We start from the raw sequence: 24,399 nt of genomic DNA, 5'->3' as shown, positions 1-24,399 counted from the left end.
GGAGGGGATCGCAAAAAATTTTGACATGCAAAAAAAAAAAGAAAGGTTCCCCCACCTCAAATTTAGGGGGGGACAGGTCCCCCTCCCCCGCTTCCGCCGCCTTTGCAAGCAAGTGAGTAAAAATAATAACAATTTGATACCGGGATTTACTCAGCACATTTCACCCTTATCCTTTTCCTTTTCTCTTTTTTTCATGGCAGTGATTTTTTTTTGTACGCCAGTGCCCTTGGCCTTTTGCTTCCATCATTTATAAATGTCATGTTGCTTTAAAATTTTCTGCTACTATCTTCACCCCACCTAACGCGCTTCATAACAACTAATTAGCCAGCGGCTTACCATATTCCTTTTGTTGTGTGATGGTGCGGTGGGGAACTTTTCGCAGAATATTACACCCAAAATTGCAGAGAAAATGCAACAACAGCCGGTATCATCCAACTTGGACCATCAGATAATAACGACTAATCATGATCTTAGCCAACTTGTGCCGTCATTCCTCGGACAATCCATCCAGGCTCAGCAGTCAGCGTCGACCCAAGGAAATGCGGCTCAAAATGTCGCTGCGAGTACGGTTCTTGTCAGTGCGTACAGCATGTCCCCGATGATGAGCGCCGCCGGAACTCCCCGCATGAGTTTTGCTGGGAGTATGGTTTCACCGAATACGTCAGCTCCTCCTTCGGCAGCTGCAGCAGCAGCAGCAGCGGCGGGAGGTGGTGGTATTCCTTTGCCCCTAATGTCTCCGGTCGGAATGCATGGCTTGCCGACTGGTCCACGAACGCCTGATGGACAACCTCTGGTAAATTCTTTACCAGTTTACAGAGAAAACTTGGTCAATTTAGAATTAGACCACTAGAGGCGCTGGTCCAAAAATTGGGATTGTCCCAGAAAACAAGGATATCCTCATAAACCAAGACAAATCATGTCTTGATAAATTGAGACTGTCCTTGTTTATGGGGACGTTTTTTTTTCACTTCCCCCTACGGGACAAAGAAAGCAATTACGGAAATTGAGAGTGCTAAAAATAGATTCAGTGACCTCAATTCCCCCCAGTTCACCGTCTATTTTTCATGACTTACCGTCTTCCAATAATCTTGTTATGAAACCTGATATGTTTACATTGACTAGCACGCTTGATTGGTGTCGGCACTTGACAGGTGAATGAACTTTCCTAGATTTCGTGTGTGAAGAAATTCTTATAAACTGAGACAGTCCCTGTAAACTGGGACGATCTAGTCTTGAGGACGCAATGATGATGATTTTTTTAGATATGTCATATACTTCTTCATCATTGACGTCTTGACACTCTCTCCATAGTGTCTTCAGCGAAGGACCAAAACAAAGATGGATTTCCCCAAGAAATCCATCTTTTTAAACCGAAATCATGAGAATTCTATTAATTTTATTAATTCTTACACCTTCCTACGCCTAATGCATAGGAAGGTTTTAAATATTATTATATAAAAATATAAAAAAATGAAGATTTCTTACCTAACTGATGCCGCGTAGACCTCTCGTTCCACAAAGAGAAAATTCAGAGTGTTCTTATCTTACTTTTGATCATCAGAAATGAGGATTAAGTCTAAATTGCAAACCCTTATTTTTGAGTGTGTTGAGATTGCCAATTTTAGCAATTTTCCCATCATTTACTATGGGAAAATTGAATTTCTGTTTGGCACAATTTTAACTTTGTCACAATTTTGCACTGTGATCTGATTAAAGAAAACATGCCATCAGAGAGAGTGTAAAATTTACTATCTGACACTCTGGACTCTCGAAAGCTGAAAATATGGATTTGTGTGTGTCCCATTTCTTAACTACACAGCCAGCATTTGGCAAAATGCTTAAAATCTGTCTAGGGGAAGCAATCCAGATTTTAACACCAACATCAACACCAAGGCCATCAAGGTAATCACCCAATTCAGCGTTATAAATTGTGGAGGGTTTGACGTTCCGGTAGGGTGAATGCTGATTTTTCTGCTTTTAAAATTCTGCTCAATGGGAAAGAGGAGAATGAAATTGGACCAAGTGCCCTAACCACCCTTATCTAGGACAAATTATAACAGTGCAATCCTCACGTTTCTGAAGCTTTTTAATTGAATGATGATGAAAGTGGAGGTTTGCATGTGCAGTGATATAGAAATGCTCAAATCATAAAGAATTAGATGATAAGGCTAGTCAGCATGCATCAGGATGGATAGAAACGTTCTGACAGTACAGGGAACAATTTTTCTGGTATTGCATCACAATTTGCTCCACATTTTTGAAAGACTGCTATGCATAGTCTTTTGTATAGCATATTTTTACATATGACTGTACATTATAGTTGAGAGCTTTTCTCTTACATGTATGACCAAAAATGTTATTCAAATTTGTAAAGCAAAATTGTTCCCTGCAGAAAATTTGAAATATAAATGACTAACAATCGTATGATCTAGTATTCTAGTTAAGCCCTCAGATATCAAGTGGCCCTGTTTGACGGCTTAGCCCTGTTAATACTACTATAATGGCAAAGCTACCCTCTGTGTAAGTATTCATGAAACAGGTCTACGCACTTCTGAAAGAATACTCTACCTCCCAACCTTCCACTTTCTCGCCTCTCTATTTCAACTCTACATGCACTTCTATCTTTGTTCTAGTCCATCTCCGACTCACCACATGGTGTACCGCTAACATCTCCTGCAAAATTCTGACTGTTGACATTATGTGCTATCGTTTTCACTTCCTTGGCAGCTTTCCCCGATGGGTGCGTTCCCTGGCTACCCCTACCAGGCCGTCATGCCACCCCTGGAGTCTCCTACCAGCCTTCTCCAGGCCAGGCTACAACACTCCCCAGGATTTCCCTTCCCTCAACAGGGAACCATGCATCCACAACAAGTCTTCTTTCCTGGGTAAGTAATAATATACAATGTGTCCCATAAAAAAGGAAACTAGGATTTTCACGTCTTTTTTCTTCAAAGATAGATTAATTATGATGTTTCATTCACATCATCATGTAGTTCAATTATTTTTCTACATTTTGATACCTAATATGTGACGAACACTTCACGCATAAATGAGCAAGATTATTTTGAAATATTAATGTTAAACCAGTCCATTTAGACCAATTGGTATATAGAGTAAATGGCTATTGGACTGGTTAGTTGACCATGTGGATATTGGGCGAACTGATGGTAGACCAATGATAGTAGATGAGTTGGTAATTGGACGAAATGACATTAGACCAATTGGAATTAAACTGGCGAAAATGAAATGTTTCTTAATAATAATAATGCAGTTCTGCTGTTCTTATATACATGTAGCGCATTTCAGACCTGAAAGGACTCTCAATGTACTTTACAGAAATAAAAATGATACAACATAAGGAATAACTTAGAATAACACTTAAATATTATTGACATTAATCAGTTACATACATGTATGGTATAAGTATTGGGAGAGGTCTATTTGAATGCTTCATTAAAGAGGAATGTTTTAAGTTGGGTTTGAAAAGTCCAGGATTATTTTGTGATCGGAGAGTACTGGGGAGGGAATTCCAAAGGGTTGGGGCACTGTTGAAAGACCTTTTACCATGCATCTTAGTTCTTAGTCTGGTACTTGAAGGAGTAGTTGAGTTGATGATCTAAGTGTCCTAGAGGGGTAGTATGGAGAAACAAGTTCAGAAATATATTCTTGAAAAGCTCCCTTGGATTTCAAAGACCATAAATCATGAATGACATCCCAAAATTTTTGAAAAAAAGTTAGATTTTTCAAATGAAAATGAACATTGTCTTATGTTAAGAATTTCCAACACACCTGTCTTTTCTCTCACCATTTGACCATACATGTAGGCCCTATGAGGACCAGGGGACTGGCCAGAGGGTGCCCACTATTGACAAGATGTCTTGGCTGGATGCTGCAGAGGTAACTAAGTTATTTACACTCCCATCATTTTATGTATTACAATGACATAACCAAGAATGGATCAGTGAATAAATGACAGTGGACCATATCTATCTTCTAGCAATGCCGCATAAATAGCTTTGCTAGTCTTCATCCATGCCTTGATTTTAATATTCATTGTGCAAGGCCTAACCTATAATCCAGGCGGATGCTGCAGCTCATTTATTAGCTTTCCAACTCTGATACTATTATGTGAAATTTCAGAAATACGTCTGATGCCAAAGACTAGGCACTATGACTACAAGCAGCCTTCGTCTGTACACCCTGCTCCTACGATATTTCACAAATATGCATGAAGCCAGGAACTTAAAAGAGGTATTTTTCACTATTTTATTCCCTCATCCTTAACTCTGTAAATATTCTCTTATCAGAAAGTTACAATTTTTGCAGCTGTGAATACGTAACATTCAGAAAACTAAGATAGTCTTTGAAATATCAAGCTTATTCTGCTTATTTTCAGATTATCTTAGAGGAAGCCCAACAGCCCCTACATCTCAAAGACATTAAGCAAAGGATCGTAGAACAGGGACTGGTTGGTCCTAATGCAAGGTCCAGTCTAGAGACCCTCATGTACAGGGACGCACAGAAAGGCAGCAAACGATTCGTGAAATTGGATGAACTTCTGGGAGTCTTCAGACTTATGGTGGGTTTTAAGTGTGAAAATACGTTTGTGCTGCTTCTTTTAGCAGAGATCCCACTATAAGAGTGGTGTGTGTGTCTTTCCATTGTAGCTTTCATGCATTCCCCTTTCCATTGTCTACATGTATGTTGAAATGTTAGGATTGCTTGGAAAATACCCAATATCTGACATAAATCCCACACTTATTTTGCTAATTTCTCAGCAATTACACGATTCCTTCCATAACCCTTTAACATCATGGCAATTCCACAGGTTGGTGGACATGAGCTTAAAAATTCAAATTCAATATTTTCTTGAATTTTTTTATAATTCAAGTCCTTCATACATGATAGTTTCAGGAACAAGAAATAAAAAGTTTATTTTCATATGTATACTTTGGAAAAAAATGGTCAAAAGTTGTGTCTTCCATTGTGTACCAAAATACAAGAAAAATAGTGAAAAATGAAATATGCCTTATTACCATTTTTTTATTGCAACAACATACCACTTTATATATTTCTGAAGTTTAGAAGAGTCAAATTACTTAAAATACACAACCGCTTTTCAAGTAAATTTGTAGTACTCATTCAAAAATGAATATTGCAACCTGCTCAGGTGATGTAACGTGAGTAACCGAAAAAACTGACTTTGTTTTCTGAGAGAAAAATTCTTCACAGTTAATTGGTGGGATTTTAAATTCTCTTCCTTCAAACCATCTTTGACAGAGTGATGACTATCAAAATCATTAAAAAGTACAAATTTTTTATAAAAATGATGAAAGAAAACTGTAACGTGAGTAACTTTGTAACGTGAGTAACCATCATGTAATGTGAGTAACCAGTAAAAATTATCCAGTTCGGTAAAATTTTCTGTGGGATGTCAAGTTTTAAGTCTCATGGTGAGTTGTGAAGTTATTTTTGATTAATTAAAAGCAAAATGAGCGTACATCTCTTTGATGCGACTCTTTGTTCATCAAAATATCAGTGGTCATACAATCACACAAAAAATTGAATATTAGTAAAAGTATTCACAATGCGAGAGTGCATTAGTAAGACTTGGTTTTGATTAACCAAACTTTAAAGAGTGTTCGAACAACACATTGAATGCCCTTACCTGTAACCCTATCTAGGCCGGGGTATTTTGGGAGTTGATATGGCCCGGGGGGGGGGGGGCTCCCAGGCCCCCCTTGAGATCTCGGCCATTGGCCGCAAGATCACGCCGAAAATTTGCGTGCAGGTTGTCTTGGACATAATCTACAATACTATACAGTAATTTATTTCATGCAGATTGGTATTAAGTGATTATGCTAATTTATGCATAATTAGTAAGCGAAATCATACTTCCCCCCCTACTCCCTAATAAAGCTCCAATTGTTCCAATTTTCGGTATAAAATCTCTTTTTGATGTTCCTAGCAATGAATTTTACACACATTATTGAATTTTTAATGACATGTGTGTTGTTAACCATACATGGACAAAATGTAACGTGAGTAACCGTAACGTGAGTAACCATATTATCTGCACCCCAAGTAAAAACCATGTGTTCTTTATTTTTTTAATTATATACAAAGTTTGTCTCCCTAATATACTTCTTTGAAATGGATATAATCAACTTTCATAAAAGCCTTGTATGAGGAGACTTTTCACTTATGTCGACTTTTCATTTTATGCATGTCCAAATCATGTAACGTGAGTAACCGACACATTCCAAAGATTTGCCAGGAGCATAATAGAATTTCCCAAGTTTTGTTTTTATACAAAGGATAGTCAGACTGTGTACTTTGTTGTGATAAGGAGATGTTTAGTTCCTATCAATAATAATGGAGTTACAGCTCCAAGTATGAGTCAAGGTGTCTCCAAATGTAACGTGAGTAACCGTGGAATAGCCCATATCTGCATTGTTACTGTCTGCAAACAGGCAATTGGATATTCATTTTATATTTTTCTAACTCAGTTTGAAATTGTTAACACAACTGGCATTAAATCTTTAAAGTCGTGTGTACAGTTTTTTTTAAAGTCATGTGAAGTTGTGTGTAACTTATGAAAACGCCCCCTGATCTCATTTGATCTTACCTAGACACCTGAGGAGAAAAAGGCTGCCAGGAAAACCAACAAGAAAACCCCCAAGCAAGCGACCCCAAAGACAACCTCCCCGAAAACGACCGTCGCGACCACGGTCACAACCACTACAACAGCGCCAACAATATCACCAACAGCCACAACTGAACCCACAACAGTGACTAGTCCCACTGCTGCAGCGCAAGCCGAGAGGAACGCCAAATTCAAGAGGAAGAGCCGAAACCTAAGACGTCTTATCAAGGCCATGGTATTTGTAAGTTGAACAGATTTTGTCTTCTTCATCTGTCTCATTCTCTTCTTTCTTCTTCTTGCCATTCTTTCTTCGCTTCATTCTTGTCATCAGTTTAATTCTTCATGTCCCTTCCTGATTTTCCTATCCCTGCATTTTTTTTTTCTTTTTTTATCACGTTTTTTGCTCTCTATACTCTCCTCTTTCTTTTTAGAGTTTGTTCGTCCTAATTACAGGGGAATGAAAGCTTTGAAACAAGTAGGCTTGTGTCAAAACAGAAAAATCAAAGAATAAGAACAAAGAAAGTTTGAAAAAATCAGACAAATGAGAAAGTAATGAGCATTTGAATATTGCAATCACTAATGCCATGAAGATCCTCCTATTGGCAATGCGACAAGGATGTATGATGTATGTGAACAACTTTCCCTTTGATGGACTTTAAAATACCCTGAAAATGTCTCTTTTTGCTTGTTCTTATGGTGATACAAACGCTTTATCCATGATGTATTCTTTAAAAATCTATATTACATGCCCTCCTATAGAAAGAACACATGATCTATTGATAGATGTGATAAAAAGAGGCAGTTTAAGTGATATACTAAAGTAATGGGGAGAGTTGTTCACAAGTGACATCACACATCTTTGTAGCATTGCCAATGTGAGGATCTCCATAGAATCAGTGATCGCAATATTCAAATGCCCATAACTTTCTCATTATTTGTCCGATTTTTCTCAAAATTTTGTCGATCTGTTTCTTTGATTTTTCTGTTTTCACACAAGCTGTCTTGTTCCAAATGTTTCATTCTCCTTTAAGGTCTTTGTTACAGGCATTTCCATGCTTTTCACAAAGTCTTGGGTCAGCAAATAATGATCCACTCTCCTTGAAAACTGACTCCCATCTGACTTAAAGATTAATTGTGAGAAGTACTTTTCAGTGATGCCAAATTTCAGAAAGAGTTGTGTTTAAACGCAACTGAAGCAATCAGGCGTAAGTTTCCTATTGGCATGTTTCATTGGTTAGTAATAAAGCAAGTTGCATTTTCCTTTCTGAGTTGTGTTTCTTAGCAACTTTTTTTCTGCAATGGGATCAATCACAACATGAGATTGATCTTATACCCTGTCTCTTCAATTTTGAAATTGTGATTTACATCATTAAAGGTCAAGTCCACCATAGAAAAATGTTGATTTGAATCAATAGAGAAAAATCAGACAAGCACAATGCAGAAAATTTCATCAAAATCGGATGTAAAATAAGAAAGTTATGACATTTCAAAGTTTCGCTTATATTTAACAAAATAGTTATATGAACGAGCCAGTTACATCCAAATGAGAGAGTCAATGATGTCACTCACTCACTATTTCTTTTGTTTTTTATTGTTGGAATTATACAATATTTCAATTTTTACGAATTTGACGATTAGGACCTCCTTGCTTGAAGCTCAAAATGTTAAAATAATGGAATTCCATGTGTTCAGGGAGGAATGAAACTTCATTTCACATGACAATGAGGAGAAAATAAAAGTATTTCATATAATAAAATACAAATGAAATATTGAGTGAGTGATGTCATCAGTTCCTCACTTGCATACAGACCGAGATGTGCATATAACTGTTTTGTGAAATGAAGCGAAACTTTAAAATGCCATAACTTATTTTACAACCGATTTTGATGAAATTTTCATTGTTATGCTTGTTGAATTTTTCTCTTTTTATTCAAATCAAGTTTTTGTTGGGTGGACTTTTCCTTTAATCGGTCATGACACTCTGTAAGACTTGTTCTAGCTAGTATACAAATAATGCATGTATGCGCGTGCATGCAGGGCCAAATAATGAACGATGTGCGAGAAGAGCCAATGGATATACCGCACCGAGGTCTGCAGAACCGAGTGCGGTATATCCATTTGGCGAGTCGAGCACAGAGTTCATTATTTAGGTCCTCTATGCAGAAGAATGCGTGCATTGTCATCACCCATGATACCGGGTTGCACAGAATACTATATTTGATCTAAATTCTAGATTATTCTAGATAATTCCCGACCTCGCACTATCCTGCACTCTGACGTCACAGTGCAGGATAGCACTTTTGGTATGACGTCAAAGTGCAGGATACTGCTTTTTGGATGCAATAGTGCAATTCGCTGAATGTCATGTGATCCGATTTGGACCAATCAGATTACAGAACATTCTTGGGAGGTGTATAATTTGTTTTGCACTATCCTAAACAGGAGAATGCTGCCCTCTGTGATGAAGTGGCACGCACCGAAGCAAAGCTGCCTAGAGCAAGAGCAGAACGGCGGTTCCTCCTTCTGCGACTCCTTCACTACCAAGCCTTGACCGGGAAGCCCCTCCTGGACAATGACCAGCAGCCAGCGGTCAAGAAGGAGACGAACACAAAGGAGAAAGAGGCAGAAAAGACGAATAGGAAGGAGAAGACAGAGAAGGTTGCAAGGAAAGATAAGGATAGGGAGAGAAAGAAGGACAAGAACAGGCATAAGCACAAGAAGAACAAGAAAGGATCTAAAGGTAGGGGCATATTACTATTTTTTTTTACAAAAAAAGCCTGTGAATGACTGAGAGATAAGAGATATTAAGAAGGAGGAGGAGGAGGAAAGAAGAAGAGGAAAAGAGGAGGAGCATGAGGACGAGGAGGAGGAGAAGAAGGAGAGGAAGAGAAGGAGGGGGAGAAGAGGAAGAGGGAAGAAGAAGGAGGAGGGGAGGAGGAGAATAACAAAAGAGGAGGGGGGAGGAAAGAGGAGAAGCTTGAGGAGGAGGAGAAGAGAAAGAAGAAGGAGAAGAGGAAGAGGGGGGAGGAGGAGGAGAATAACGAAAGAGGACGGGGAGGAAGAGAAGGAGGAGGAGGAAAGAAAGAATAATACAATGGAGAATATAAGAGAAAGAAAAAAAGGGAGAATAGGAAGGCAAAGGAAAAGAAGATGGAACAAAAGAGATAGTGAGTGCAAGACAGAGACAGACCATCATCAGCAGAACAAAACAAATAGAAGAGGGAGAGTGAATAAGGTCAATTTCTTATTTTTCATTTTCTTTGCAGATGGCGATAAGAAATTAGAAGCGAATCAACTCAAGAAGAAAAAGCCAAGTAGTAGTCTGAAAAGACACATCTTACCCATACCTATGAATGAAGAAGGTAGGTGTCTCCAAAATATATATCCCATTCTAAGTCGTCACTTGGGCCGGAATTCACTTTCATGCTTAAAGAGAAATGCCAGTAATTGCAGTAAACACTGCTTTCATGAGAAAGTCTGTAAAATAAGGCTTAATTGTCAGTATATCATCGAGGATCTAGATCTGGTACAGTTGCATAAACTGAACTTTGTGAAATCTTGAAATCTACGCTGTTCACACTGAAGATCACCAACACAGAAAAGCGCACGTGGGACGCTGTATTATTACTGCATTGAATGTCGGGCCCAACGCCTTGACCCGAATCCTGTGCTTATTTGTTGATTTCTCAGCAGTTACACAATTTCTTCCAGAATCCTTTGGCACATATGTTTTATCTATACAAAAAGACACTTTGGTGGTCATTTCATTGGATTCTGTACGAACTCATTTTGATATCGTTACCAAAACTGGAATTTACCTTTAAGTCACAATTTAAAGGGGAATGAAACCTTTGGAACAAATAGGCTTGTGTAGAAACAGAAAAATCAAAGAATAAGAGTAAAGAAAGTTTGAGAAAAATCAGACAAATAGTGAGAAAGTTATGAGCATTTGAATATTGCAATCACTAATGCTATGGTGATCCTCACATTGGCAATGCGACAAGGATGTGTGATGTCACTGATGAACAACTTTCCCTTTGGTGGACTATAAAATACCCTCAAAATGTCTCTTTTTGCTTTTTCTTATGATGATACAAACTCTTTATCCATGATGTATTCTTTAAAAATATGTATTACATGCCCTCATGTAAACAGAACACATGATTTATGGATAGATGTGATAAAAGAGGCAATTCTAGTGAAATATAAACTAAAGTAATGGGGAGAGTTGTTCACAAGTGACATCACACATCTTTGTCGCATTGCCAATTTGCTATCTCCATAGCATTAGTGATCACAATATTCAAATGCTCATAACTTTCTCATTATTTGTCCGATTTTTCTCAAACTTTCGTTGATCTGTTTCTTTGATTTTTCTGTTTTCACACAAGCTATCTTGTTCCAATGGTTTCATTCTCCTTAAAGTATTTTACTAAGTATCTTGCTATAGTAAATAATAAACTATTGTGGTACGTGTATTCAGTTGCACGGTGGAGCATTGTGGTCCACTGGATTAGACTTCTCCACGATATCATTTCCCTTTCACATCGATGCGGATAGGTATCTCTAAAATAGTATATCCCTTTCACGAAACTTGGGAGTGTGAAGTCAGTGAACAGCTTGATCATTAAATATTTCACAGTGATATAGTCATGGAAGATGTTGATTCTCCCCCTGTCTATTATAAAAATAAAATGCCCTAACCTGTTTTACATCAAATTTTCAGTGTTATGTTTATAATTTGGTCTCATATAATTTATATCTTATAAAAACCTTCAATAACAAGCATTGCTTTCAGAAGGTTTGATTTCATAATGTTATTTTATATTTGGCTTTACTTTGTAACTTTGTTGAAATTTTGGATTGAAATAAATTCATTATCAAATCAAATTAAATTGTTGTTCGGATAGACTTCACATCTAAGCAGAGCATTGTGAACATGTGGGTCCTGTTGATAAAGACTTGTCATAATCACATTCACTATTGAATGATCTCAGTACCTTTTACCCTAAATCTCCTGGGGTATTTTGATTCTTGTCATTCCGGGGGGGGGGGGGGGGGGGGCATTATGGCCCCCCTTGGCATGATGGTAGAGAATGACGTAATCTATGCAGTTGCATTGGTAAATTTCACTGAATTCATATATTTTTATTTTATATGAATTGATTATTCTAATTTATTCATGAAATCATACTTTTTGCTCTGATTCACTAAATAAAGCTCCTAGAATGCTATTTTTTGGTGAAAATATTCTTTATAGCATTCCTAACAATTGTGAATGAAAAACATTCTGGTACCAAGACCAATTTCTTATGTATTTTATTGTTTTTTAATTTCTTATGTATTTCTTTGTTTTTTTACTTTGTTTTTTATTGTTTCTTCAATTGAAATCGTTCCAGACTTAATTCTGATCATAAACAAAGCAAAATTAAAGTTCAATCAGTAAAAGTAGAAATAATGATACATTTATGAATTTTGGCTAAATACACAATTTGCATTGGATTTGTACATGAAATCACGTTTATGAGCAATTTTGGGTCTGACATGCACTTACATAATGTTGCGTAATGTCGTAACTGCCTACCCGGGCGTCACAAATTTGGTCTCAAAATTTGTGACGAGACTTGAAAGTAAAAAGTCAGTGAGCAGCGAGGTCAAAAAATTTTGCGCAGCAGATATATCGCGAAAATTGTCAAGGGGGGGGGGCTATTATGGCCCCCCAGGGAGAATTAGGGTTAATATGTTACTTCAAATTGAATTGTTATCATAACAAGTTTTTACGAAACAGGCCCCTTCTCTAATGTCCATTACAGGTCAGCCAATCTTCCCCATTGTTCTGGGAAGCCTGACTGTCCACTCCCTGGGGAAGGTCATCCCGGACAAGGTCACCTTCCACTCGGACCGATTCATCTACCCCGCTGGTTTCCATAGCACCCGTATCTATGGCAACATGGATGACCCAAAGAAGAAGTGCGTTTACACCTGCAAGATTATTGACAATGAAGGGGAAGCCAAGGTAAGTCGTCAACATGTGGAGTGTTGCAAGAATCTTGCGATCTATTGCAAGTCAATTTGAGGCCACCAAATCAATCATGAATTTCTGACAGAAAGCCCCCCCCCAACGTTTGGCTCCCCTTTGCAATTGATTGCTGGTCTGCTATCAACAATTCTACATGAGGAGGAGGGGGGTTGATTCACCCCCCTCCCAGCCAGCTAACACCCCAAAAAGCCTGGCCTGGGTAGGGTGAAGTTTTATTTCTAATCAGTTGATGGATGCCAAGATCTCAAGGGGGTTGATTCAACACCCCGGACCAGCCAACACTGAAAATAGACCGGCCTGGTTAAGGTAATTTTTTTTTAAATTTCTAATCAATTCTATTTCTATGACATTGCAGTTTGAGATCTCTGATGACCAAACACCACCTACCATCCTGAGTGCAAACACAGCTACAAAGTGCCATCGGAAATTACTTCAGGCCGTCAATAAAGCTTTGTGAGTATTGATAATAATAATAATAATAATAACAATAGCCAACATAGCACTTTTCCCAGAATGGCTCAAAGCGCTTTACAGCATATTATTACCCCGGTCATTTCGATCCTTCACAAAAAGTGCACGATTTCCACTCCTTGGGGAGCATTCCTTGCAGCCTCATTATGGCGCTGGCAAAATCAAACATACAATATCTTTCGCATCCTACAGGGTGCCCATTTAGCACCTGAGTCGAGAGTGGCAAAGTGTGTATTAACGCCTGCCAAAGGACGCTAGACCGCAGTGTGATTCGAACACAGGACCCTCGGTTTACAAGGCGAGTGTCAGAACCACTACACCACGGCACTTCCACTGAGTATGGATATTAGATTGAAATAATGATAAAGAGTAGACCGTAGCCTTGGGAGGCCTTGGATCTAGCCATTCAAAGTTTATAGCCATGTCACATTGTTCCATGAAAGCCTTGCTGGTGAGTTGCGGGTGATTGCCCGCAACTCACCCACAACAAAGTTTAGAGCATGTTAAAATCTTTTATGCATGTAAATCAGAATTGCATGCACTTGTGCGGGCAACCGTGTGCGAGATATTGTCAATGTGGGCAACCTGCGGGTAGCAAAAAAAAAGTCACCTGCAAGTCACATGCAAGGCTTGCATGGAACATTGTGACAGGACCTTTAGTTGTCAATTTTCTTTGATTTCCCCAGTAGAAGGAACGTCACTATTTAGTCAATAATAACAATTTATTTTTAGTCTAGTTTAGATCCCCTTTGCTCAAATGATTGGGTTATAAAGCCCATTGAATAATATCAATGTATAATTAACATACTTCACTCAAAACTTATAAAGCCCATTGAATAACAGCTGCACTGCTAAAGCCAGGGTAATTATGCTGCAGATACTGTAGAGCGCTTAGAGACTTCTGACAAAGTAAGTATTAAGTGCTATATAAGCAAGTATAATTATAAAGCTAAAAAAATATAGATTTTTATTATTTTCGGGGCCTACTTTACACAACCTACTGTATTTGTCTGCAACATTGGATGAGCTTTAAGATTGCAGTGAATGGGGATTTTGGGGGCTCTTTTCTGATTTTCTAGCGCTCTTTTGAGGGTTGAGGGGGCAATTGCTATGAGTACTCGAGGCAGGTAATGTTTTCCCTGCTTCATTTGCAGGGCTCCCGCAGTCATGGAAAATTTTGTGGTCATGGAAAGTCAGGGAATTTGGAAAATTCGTGAAAAGTCATGGAATTGCATTTACCTCTTGGCTGTGGCAACTTTCCAGTTTGTCTTGTGTCTCGCAACTCTCATACTCTGCAATTATAAATAATTGTTATTGGTGTTCGTGACTTCCATTTTCCCCAGTTTTGTGACTTCTCAAATTCCACACAACTCCCGGGACATTACAGGAAGTTATGGAAAGTAGCAATGTAGTCATGGAAAATTCATGGAATTCTGTTTTCAATTTTCTGTGGGAACACTAATTCGTATAAGTCTAATGGTACACATAAGGTATGCACCATTGGCGGCGGAAGCCAAAAATTTTAGGGGGGACCACCAAAATTTTTGACAAGCAGAAAAAAAAGTTATTAATCTTTGGTCAATGACATTGTCAACAACATGAACGATCTATCTGGTGACAGAATCAAAACTTCAAAACATCACATGTAAATACTTGAAACAAGTCTGATGTATTACAGTAACAAGCTGGCTGGAGTAACTTTCAGAAAAGATCACAGCCAAGGGCTGTGAACTGATCTTTTTTTTGGGGGGGGGGGCATCGTAGCCAGTCATATGGACAGTGAGGGCCAGGCCATCGATGATTGTCTTTTAATTTGTGCCCAGGAACGCTTTTTATCAGCATTTTTCTTGTAAGATCTGACAACTTTGCTTGGTTGAGAAACAGAAATGTTGGATGAGATAGATTTTGTTGCATGAAACACCTGACAGGTGCTTTCAAGAAACTCCCCTGGCTCTGAATACTCTGAAATCTTTTTAGTGTTGCTTTACATGTTATGAAAAGTTTACAGGGATGTCATGGTCTAGTGGTGAAGACTCTTTGGCCCGAATTCTGAAGTCAGGTTTAACTTAAACTCAGGTTTAAAGTTGTGGTTTAAGTATGGAAAGCCAATTGCTACATAAATCACTAATAGTAAAGATATCATAATCAGCTCATTTGGCTCTCAAATCATTCATAATTGTCTAGGAAGTATAAATAGATGATTGTCTTCACCATCGATGAATCAGAAAATAGCACAGTGAAAAATTAGAAACATACAACTTAATAAAAATTTTGTCACTTTTGGCTTCCCATAGTTTTAGCACAGAGTTAGACCATGGTCTAAATTAAACCTGACTTCAGAATACGGGCCTTTCAATCTAAGAGATGTGGGTTTGATTCTCAGCCATGGTGTGTTTTCCTTTAGCAGGAAATTTACCCACATTGTGCTGCTCTCAACCCAGGTGAGGTATATTTGGTACCGGCAGGAAGTAATTCCTCAAAAAGCTGTGAGCATTGGAATCGGTAGACCAGCTTGAGCACCTAAAAAGGAAGATACGTGCGCTGTACAATTCCTATGTAATTATTATTACACTGCATTTCTTCTCAGTGGCGAGGACATCGTCAACGAGTCCCGGGACCGGTCCCAAGAGTTCTTCGGCTTCTCCCACCCCACCATTCAGAACCTGATCCAGGGCTTAGCCGGAGCGACCCAGTGCATGGCCTACCGGTGGCTACGGTTCGAGGAATGCAAACCAGAGGAAAGAGAGAAGATTGCTCACTGGTATGAGAGCGACCCGACCGTCTGCTACGAGGCTCTTTGTAATGCATACAAGAAAAAGATGGGTAAGTCCGTTTGAGGCCTTAAAGTTAAACTGTAGGTCACATATAGGGTGGTATTGTGATAGCCATGGTTTAGTTAAACCTTGGTTAACTTATTCCACACTTTTATTATATGGAGTGCTAGTTGCCGAATCATTCTCCAAATAAAAAAAATATTCTTATTCTACTGCATAAAGTTGTCAAAAACTGAGTCATGAAATGGGGAGAGTGGGAAAATGAAAGAAATGTGATGAATTTTACTTAATTTTTGGTACATTATAATTACCACGAATATGGAAGAAATATTATGAAGCCTAGCATTCCATACAAGTGTGATTTAAAATTCTAGTTTATACTAGGATTAAACCTAGGCTTTATCATCCGAATACCACCCATAGGTTTAATATTCACCAGGGGTGGTATTCTGGAACACTGTCATAACTTTTGTCATAAATTTTGTCATTTCTCTCCGAGATGTGACACCACTATGAATGTCACAAATCGGTCTTCTTAACATTGTCTTTCCCTGTCATATCTCTCAAAGTTCCTGCCTATCTTTTCGGAAGCAATCCAATCCAAATCGTCGTTAGTTCCCATTGGGAGCCCTTCTAGCCAATAGGAAGGCCCCGTGACAGGTAGGGCGTATCCCCAATACAGTTGCTGGCATCGCGCAACTCCGCAAATATTGATGCGCTTAATTACAAAGAGAGACAGGGAGCTGTGAAGTATTTTAGAGGAGAAGTAGAAAAAGAAGGAAAACACAGAAAAAAAGGAGGAATTAATATGTCGGGCCTAACTAATTGTAGCATGAAAAATAATTTTGAAAATTGTTATGGATGATGAGTGAAACCAAAATCTAATGTAAATAATATCATTATATGAATGACATTCAGTCAGCAGGATATCGGGATATTTGGTACTAAAAGATATGACAAAATTTATGACTGCTACCCCCGTCATAATTTTTGTCATATCTTTTGCTTGTATATTTTTGATGCGCACTAAAGAGAAGATACAAAATTTATGACAATTTTTGTGACAAAAGTTATGACATCCACCAGAATACCGATTTTGTCATATCTCTGAGAAAAGATAAAATATGGAGAAAAGACAATGTTCAGAATACCGCCCCTAGTTTACTAGCAGTTCATCTACTCAGCTGATTGTCTTATTTCACTGGGCTAAACCCATAGGCCTTCTTCTCAAAAGAGGTTTCAAACTATGGTACAAAAGCATGGTCTATGTGGTTAGACTAAGTAAACTGTTTAGCCAATATAATTCCTAAATACATACCTCTTATCCCATTCGTTAATTGTTTTTTGTCTCACCTGCGAAGCAGAGTGAGACTATAGGCGCCGCTTTTCCGACGGCGGCGTCAACATCAAATCTTAACCTGAGGTTAAGTTTTTGAAATGACGTCATAACTTAGAAAGTATATGGACCTAGTTAATAAAACTTGGCCATAAGGTTAATCAAGTATTACTGAACATCCTATTAGAGTTTCATGTCACATGACCAAGGTCAAAGGTCATTTAGGGTCAATGAACTTAGACCATGTTGGAGGGATCAACATCGAAATCTTAACCTGAGGTTAAGTTTTTGAAATGTCATCATAACTTAGAAAATATATGGACCTAGTTCATGAAACTTGGACATAAGGTTAATCAAGTATCACTAAACATCCTGCACGAGTTTCACGTCACATGACCAAGGTCAAAGGTCATTTAGGGTCAATGAACTTTGGCCGAATTGCGGATATCTGTTGAATTCCCATCATAACTTTGAAAGTTTATGGATCTGATTCATGAAACTTGGACATAATAGTAATCAAGCATCACTGAACATTTTGTGCAAGTTTCAGGTCTCATGATTAAGGTCAAAGGTCATTTAGGGTCAATGAACTTTGGCTGAATTGGGGGTATCTGTTGAATTACCATCATAACTTTGAAAGTTTATTGGTCTAGTTCATTTAACTTGGACATTATAGTGATCAAGTATCTCTGAACATCCTGTGCGCCTTTCAGGTCACATGACCAAGGTCAAAGGTCAATGAACTTTGACCGAACTGGGTGTATCTGTTGAATTACCATCATAACTTTGAAAGTTTATGGATCTGATTCATGAAACTTGTACATAAGAGTAATCAAGTATCACTGAACATCCTGTGCGAGTTTCAGGTCACATGATCAAGGTCACAGGTCATGTAAGGTCAATGAACTTTGGCCATGTCGGGGTTTTTTGTTGAATAACCATCATATCTCTGTAAGTTTATTGGTCTAGTTCATAAAAAGTGGACATAAGAGTAACCATGTATCGCTGAACATCTTGTGCGAGTTAGAGTAGTATTCAAAGTCAGCACTGTTGCTATATTGAACCGCGTGATGCAGGTGAGACGGCCAGAGGCATTCCACTTGTCTTTGTATATTTATTGATTATGAAATCGGATGCTTATTGTTTTGTTAATGCTGTGATATAGTGACATACCAATAGCATACTAAATGCTTGATAATATTGGTTTTGTGAAACATGAAGAAGTAGTTTAATTAGATTGTATTCGTGAGCTACATTTCAAGAAATAAGCTGTGCCAAAAAACTTCCGAATTGCGACGCTTTGCATTGATTTTTTCCCCTGATATTTTTTTACCTAATCTCCAGATGACAAACAAGCTGCAGCTATAGCTTCCACAACTACCTCCGCGCCACCAACGTCATCAACATCAGCAACCTTCCCAACGTCGATGTCATTGACCGGCTCGATGTCATCAAGCGCTTCTATGTCATCGGCCACCATGCCCGTTACACCTGTAGCGTCACCATCAGAAAGTCATAATCTAAGATCGTTGCTTACCTCCGCTCCCATTGTCAGCCTGCAGCCTTCGATGTCAGCAAGACTGGACAGTTTCTCGGGAAATGAAGGGAAGTGATGGCACTCCCACAGGTGTATATTTACTTGGCCTCCAGGCAGTTAGACCTCTTTTCAAATAGGCTAATGCCACTTGGGCTAATAATGATCCGCTTTTATGCAGTGCTGAAATTCATTGGAAAGACATCCGTAAGAGCTTTACAGATATATTATTACCAGTCATCGGATCCTGGCATGCCAGCTTAATGTGTATGCACCTTCTCCACTCCCTAGGGAGCATTCCAACATGAGTTTCAAGACTCATTTAATAGGCATACCGGTACTTCATTAGGCTTTCGCATCCTACTGTTAACCTGTTTAACTCCCGGTTGGAGAGTGGCAACGTGTGGATTGATGTCTTGTTAAAGGACACTAGACCATGGTAGGATTTGAACACATAACCCTATGATTACTAAGCAAAGTTGGAACCACTACACCACTATGCTTCCACATATGTTCACTTGGTCTGCAAGCAGTACATATAGTTCTCAGATAGTCTAATACAACATCTGATAAACCCATTTGGTCTAATATCAATTTGGTTTAATGGACATTTGGGCCCGAATTCACAAAGGTGGGTTTGAAAACCCACGGTTGAGTCCATGGTTTATGCAGATCTCCTGTATAAATTAAGCCTAATTTAGCATGTATCGGGCGCGTGTATAAAAAGTGTCCAATGCTGATGCGCACTTTTGTCACAGTGCGCCAAATTGACGCCTGTTGCCATGGTTATCTACCCTATTTTATTCATGAGTCCACTGGAACCACCTTTGTGAATTCGGGGCTTGGTGTACAACACACTTGGTTCCATAATCAATATGTCATAAGGGGTGTTGCAAGAAAATATTTGCAATCAATTGCAAATATTCTGTTGCCATTTTACAATTGATAGATCAATTTTTACTGCAGCAAATGAGATGAAATGCCTTGTTTCAAGAAGCAGATAAGCAATCAATTGCAAATTTGCAATTAAAGAGAAATTCCAGTAGTTGCAGTTAACACTGATTTCATGAGAAAGTCTGTAAAACAAGGCTCAATTGCCAGTATATCATCGAGGATCTAGATCTGGTACAGTTACATTAACTGGACTTTGTGAAATCTTGAAATCTACGCTGAAAAATGTTCACACCGAAAATCCCCAACACAGATAAGCGCACGTGGGACAATGTATAATTATTGCTTAGGGCGTCGGGCCCGACGCCCTACCCGAATCCCGTGCTTATTTGCCGATTTCTCAGCAATTACACAATTTCTTCCAGAATCCTTTGGCACATGCCTTTTATTTATACAAACAGACACTTTAGTGGTTATTTCATTGGATTCTGTACGAACTCATTTTGATATCGTTACCAAAACTAGCATTTACCTTTAATTTCAAGTCATATGATTGATTTAGGGAACAATAATAGACTTGCAATTGATTGCAAGTTTCTTGCAATGCCCCATTCGAAGGTGTTGCAGCAAAATATTTGCAATCAATTGCGAACATTCTGTTGCAATTTTACAATGGACAATCAATTTGTATTGTGTTATTAAAAAGTACTACTGGGTAGTCATGTTAAAAAATGATAACCAACATATAAATGTTGTCCATCCATGTGTGAATTAGAGGTGAAAACGTTGCTTGTCTTGTTTTGAGTCTTGTACGGCACACAGCATTGTCACCTTTAATTCACCCATAATCAAACGTTTGTTGTTGGTTGTCAGTTTTTCACATGGCTAGCCACTATAAATTCGTCATTGACAAAAGAACATTTTATTGCTCAAGTATTTAGCTAAGAGACTAGAAATTGTTGTTGAAATGTCCCGACGAAAGAGGTATGGGCCAAATGGGAATTGGATGATATTGTAGACAGATTGAGTGGCAATTCGATGAAAAGGCTGATATCTAGACAACTTGTTATGGACTACCTACTAGTAAATGGGAGTAGCTTCTGGGATGACATTGGATAGGCAATTTTACCGCCGTAGTGACTTACAAAGTCTGTGATATGTAATTGTAATTTGGGGGAGATTCTCCATCGCTCCTGACTTGAAGTACTTTAAGCAACTATGGAATTCATGTGTATTGGCTTTGTACTTGTACATATTTGTACAGCTTTCTAGATTTTCATAAAATACAGGATAAGTACCGATCACTCGTTTTCATTGTACTATTGTATTGTATGTTGACCTTCGATTTGGGATATGTGTCATTGAGAGTTAATTCTCATTGACACATTTTCCAAATAGAGGAGAGGAAAAGAGAGAGAGAAATACCCACAAACATAGAAATAGTGAGAGAAACGACAGTAGGAGAGAGAGAGAGAGAGAGAGAGAGAGAGAGAGAAGAAAAGAGAATGGGAGAAGAAGAGAGAGAGATGGAGACAGAAAGAAAGATATCAATGATGGAAAAGGGAGAGAGACTGGGTATTGGTGTTCATTGTTTTCAAATTCCTTGGCTCAATCAAGAAGGGAGAGTTATGTTAGAAAACTTGTTTACCCCCTTCCCCTTTCCTCCAAATCAAAACTGTCATGGTAACAAACTAAGATAAAAATAACCTTTCAACTTCATGTCACAGTCGCCCCATCATCTAGGCTTTAAATCCGGTTTTAGTCCCCCAACTATGGGCGGTTTAAGGTCACACACAGAGATCAACCTCAACCCAACCCTCCCCCACCACTTGCTTCTTCCATGTCTTCTTTGATCGCCCCCTTCCCCTCCACCTCCTTCAAGCCAACCCTCCTACTCTCCTCCACCACTTGCTTCTTCCATGTCTTCTTTGGTCGCCCCCTTCCTCTCTTACCACCTTGAACTCGAGTGCCTTTTTTTCAAAACATGATCAACATCCACCTCAACACATGTCCTTACCAACATACTCCACTTGCCATTGTTATCTGATCTACCATCTCCTCCAAACCCAATATCTGCATTAAAACCATTGGCCCGATTTCACAAAGGTGGTTTTGAAAACCCACAGTTGAATCCAAGGTTTATGCAGATTTCCTGTATAAATTACGCTAAATTTAGCGCGTAACGGGGTGCATGTATTAAAAAAAAAATGTCCGATGCTGATGCGTGCTTTTTTCACAGTGCGCAGAATTGACGCCTGTTACCATGGTTAGATACGCTATTTTATTCATGATCCACTCTCCAAACCATGGACTCATGACATGGTTCCCACATTCATGGAAAATCCTGGAAAAATTTGTGGTCCTGGAAAGTCAGGGAATTTGGAAATTTTGTGAAAAGTCATGGAATTGCATATACCTCATGGCTATGGCAGCTTTCTGTTTTGTCGTGTCTCGCAAAGTTCTCTCATACTTAATTATTATACTCTGCTATTATAATTGGTGTTCATAATTTCCATTTTTCCCAGTTTTGTGACATCCCAATTTCTACAAAACTCCTGGGACATAGTTTGCCAATCAGTGAATGTATTTTAAATATGTCACATTTTGTAACCAGTTTTGCATTCTTAGTTGTTTTTAGAGAATTTAAATTTCAAGTTTTGTACAATTTTACTCAACATTTATGGCAATTGGTTGACATATCCAGTCACAACTGATCAAGCACTACCAGCATGGCTATCAGAACACAATACATTCAAAAGGTTCTGAATCTCTTAGTTACACAAGATGTTTCATTTGCTATTTTAGTGTCAAATAATGTGTCCTCTCTGGAAAAGTTACTTGAAAATGAAGTTTAATGAAATACCAAAATAGACATCAAATGTCCAATTTTCAAGATATCCTCATTATTTTTGGAGCATGTAGAGAAATACACTTGTTAATTTAGCTGGTTTTCTCAAGTTGTATCACAAATGGCCTCATTTTTTGTAATGTAGAGTAAAATGCAGCACTATGTTGAGAATTTTAGGATGAGGATGTCATTGTTAGCCTTTTTTTTTCATGTCACCTTATAGTAAAACTTAAATGTCACTCTTTGGTAATAATTGGCTCATGTGTGACATATGTAAAGTGTTTCATCTTCATATAATTCAGGGTTCCCCCAGAAATTTGAAAACAGAATTCCATGACTTTTATGTGGAAGTTTTGTAGAAAAGGTGAATTCAGGATCCTAATTTCAATATGCCTGGAAAATTTGACATTTACATCTATTGTATAGTTAACTTTTGTGACAAGATCTGCATGCTATGCTCTGAAAATTCGAAAATAGTTTATGGCAATCTGTCAGTTCAAGAAATTACATGAGTTTGTGTTCAAGACAATATTGAATCTTGATGTTGGCGAAACAAAAATTGTACTGTACCCTGGTCAGAATACAAATGATAATACATGTAGATGTACATGTCACGAGTAAGGTAGTGAGTGGAATGGATTGCTGTGAGGGAAGGTTATGGAGGCCATCATAATGTGTCTGATTTTAGAAACCGTGCCAGAAAGCAAGTCATGGAAAGCAGCAATTTAGTCATGGAAAAGTAATGGAATTCTGTTTTCAAATTTCTGTGGGAACCCTGCATGAATAAAATAGCGTATCTAACCATGGTAACATCGAATTTGGCACGCTGACATTAAAAAGATATACCAGGCAATATCTGCCAGTCTATGTAGATTCCCCACCCGAGTCTGCATTTATGATCTGGCTTTACGATAAAACTTGCAATGATTGCTGCTCTGAAAATAGAAAATTAAGAAAAATATAGCGAGTGCGTTCTTCATGCATCAACGCACGGGTATAGCGTGTACATCAAGTAAACTACCTGATTATTATAGGAGGCAAGTGACGTCACCTCGGTCAACATACTGCTGCCATTTACAATACAATGCAGTTATATTTACCGAGGTGACGTCAAAACCTAGAATATAACAAATGTGATCCTTGCAGTGCTGATCACGTGATGGTGTATTGACTTATCACTGATTTGAATCTACATAACCTATGTAATATATTTATGCTATTTCCACTGACATGCTGTCACTCTGTTTAGAGTCAGTCTCATTGGTGAGACTGTAGAATCACGATTCATACATCTGGGGCCCGTATTGTAGCCATGGTAACAGGCTCAGCATCCAATCACAATCAAGGTTTCCCCGGTAGTTGCCACATGGCAAAGGTTTAGTAACAGGCTCCAGAAGTGCTTAATTTACGAAGAGCTTTGTGAAACAGCCTCCAGAGTGGAAAGAAGCCAAGTGTAGAATGAAAGATTTGGCTTGGAATTTTAAAAATAATAATTAATCACAAAAAAAAAGACAGAAGCATAATTTACCAGGAAGAAAGGGGTTACATGATAAGATAGGAAAGACAACAAGAAATAAGCAAAACAAAACAGTGGAACGTGGAAATGTTACTTATAAACCAGTACCTTTTTATTCATTTTCATACTTAAGTACATACTAAAATATCGTTTTAAAACAAGGATAATGATTCCTTATCAATTTTACATAATGAGCAGCCCACCATTTCCTGAGAATGAAATGAAATGACAGTACATCTATATAAATTAAGTACATACATTCATTTATATAGCAATAAAATAATTTGAGGGTGATTAGCCAGACAAAATCCCTCATGGTGCAATCTGATTGTGGACTTTAACA

General features: G+C 38.3%; 1 protein-coding gene across 1 annotated transcript; it reads left to right on the top strand.

The window, feature by feature from the left end:
• The first annotated feature begins 320 nt into the window (after positions 1–320).
• Positions 321–19,825, top strand: LOC121419814. The gene is made up of 11 exons (XM_041614277.1): positions 321–793; positions 2,728–2,885; positions 3,825–3,897; positions 4,397–4,579; positions 6,633–6,887; positions 9,089–9,386; positions 9,913–10,008; positions 12,460–12,662; positions 13,042–13,139; positions 15,745–15,980; positions 18,612–19,825. Exons 1-11 carry the CDS (start codon positions 410–412, stop codon positions 18,878–18,880), a joined length of 2,253 nt encoding a protein of 750 aa, XP_041470211.1. The 5' UTR covers positions 321–409; the 3' UTR covers positions 18,881–19,825.
• The last annotated feature ends 4,574 nt before the right edge of the window (positions 19,826–24,399 follow it).

Source organism: Lytechinus variegatus, chromosome 8 (assembly GCF_018143015.1).
Source record: "Lytechinus variegatus isolate NC3 chromosome 8, Lvar_3.0, whole genome shotgun sequence".
Taxonomy (NCBI): Eukaryota; Metazoa; Echinodermata; class Echinoidea; order Temnopleuroida; family Toxopneustidae; genus Lytechinus; species Lytechinus variegatus.
This window is presented reverse-complemented; position numbering and strand designations above follow the sequence as displayed.

Excerpts from the sequence above, each read along its gene's own strand:
- LOC121419814 (XM_041614277.1), top strand. The coding sequence starts at position 410 with ATGCAACAACAGCCGGTATCATCCAACTTGGACCATCAGATAATAACG. Across the intron at positions 4,580-6,632 it reads TGGGAGTCTTCAGACTTATG|ACACCTGAGGAGAAAAAGGC; the intron begins GTGGGTTTTAAG and ends GATCTTACCTAG. Across the intron at positions 10,009-12,459 it reads CATACCTATGAATGAAGAAG|GTCAGCCAATCTTCCCCATT; the intron begins GTAGGTGTCTCC and ends TGTCCATTACAG.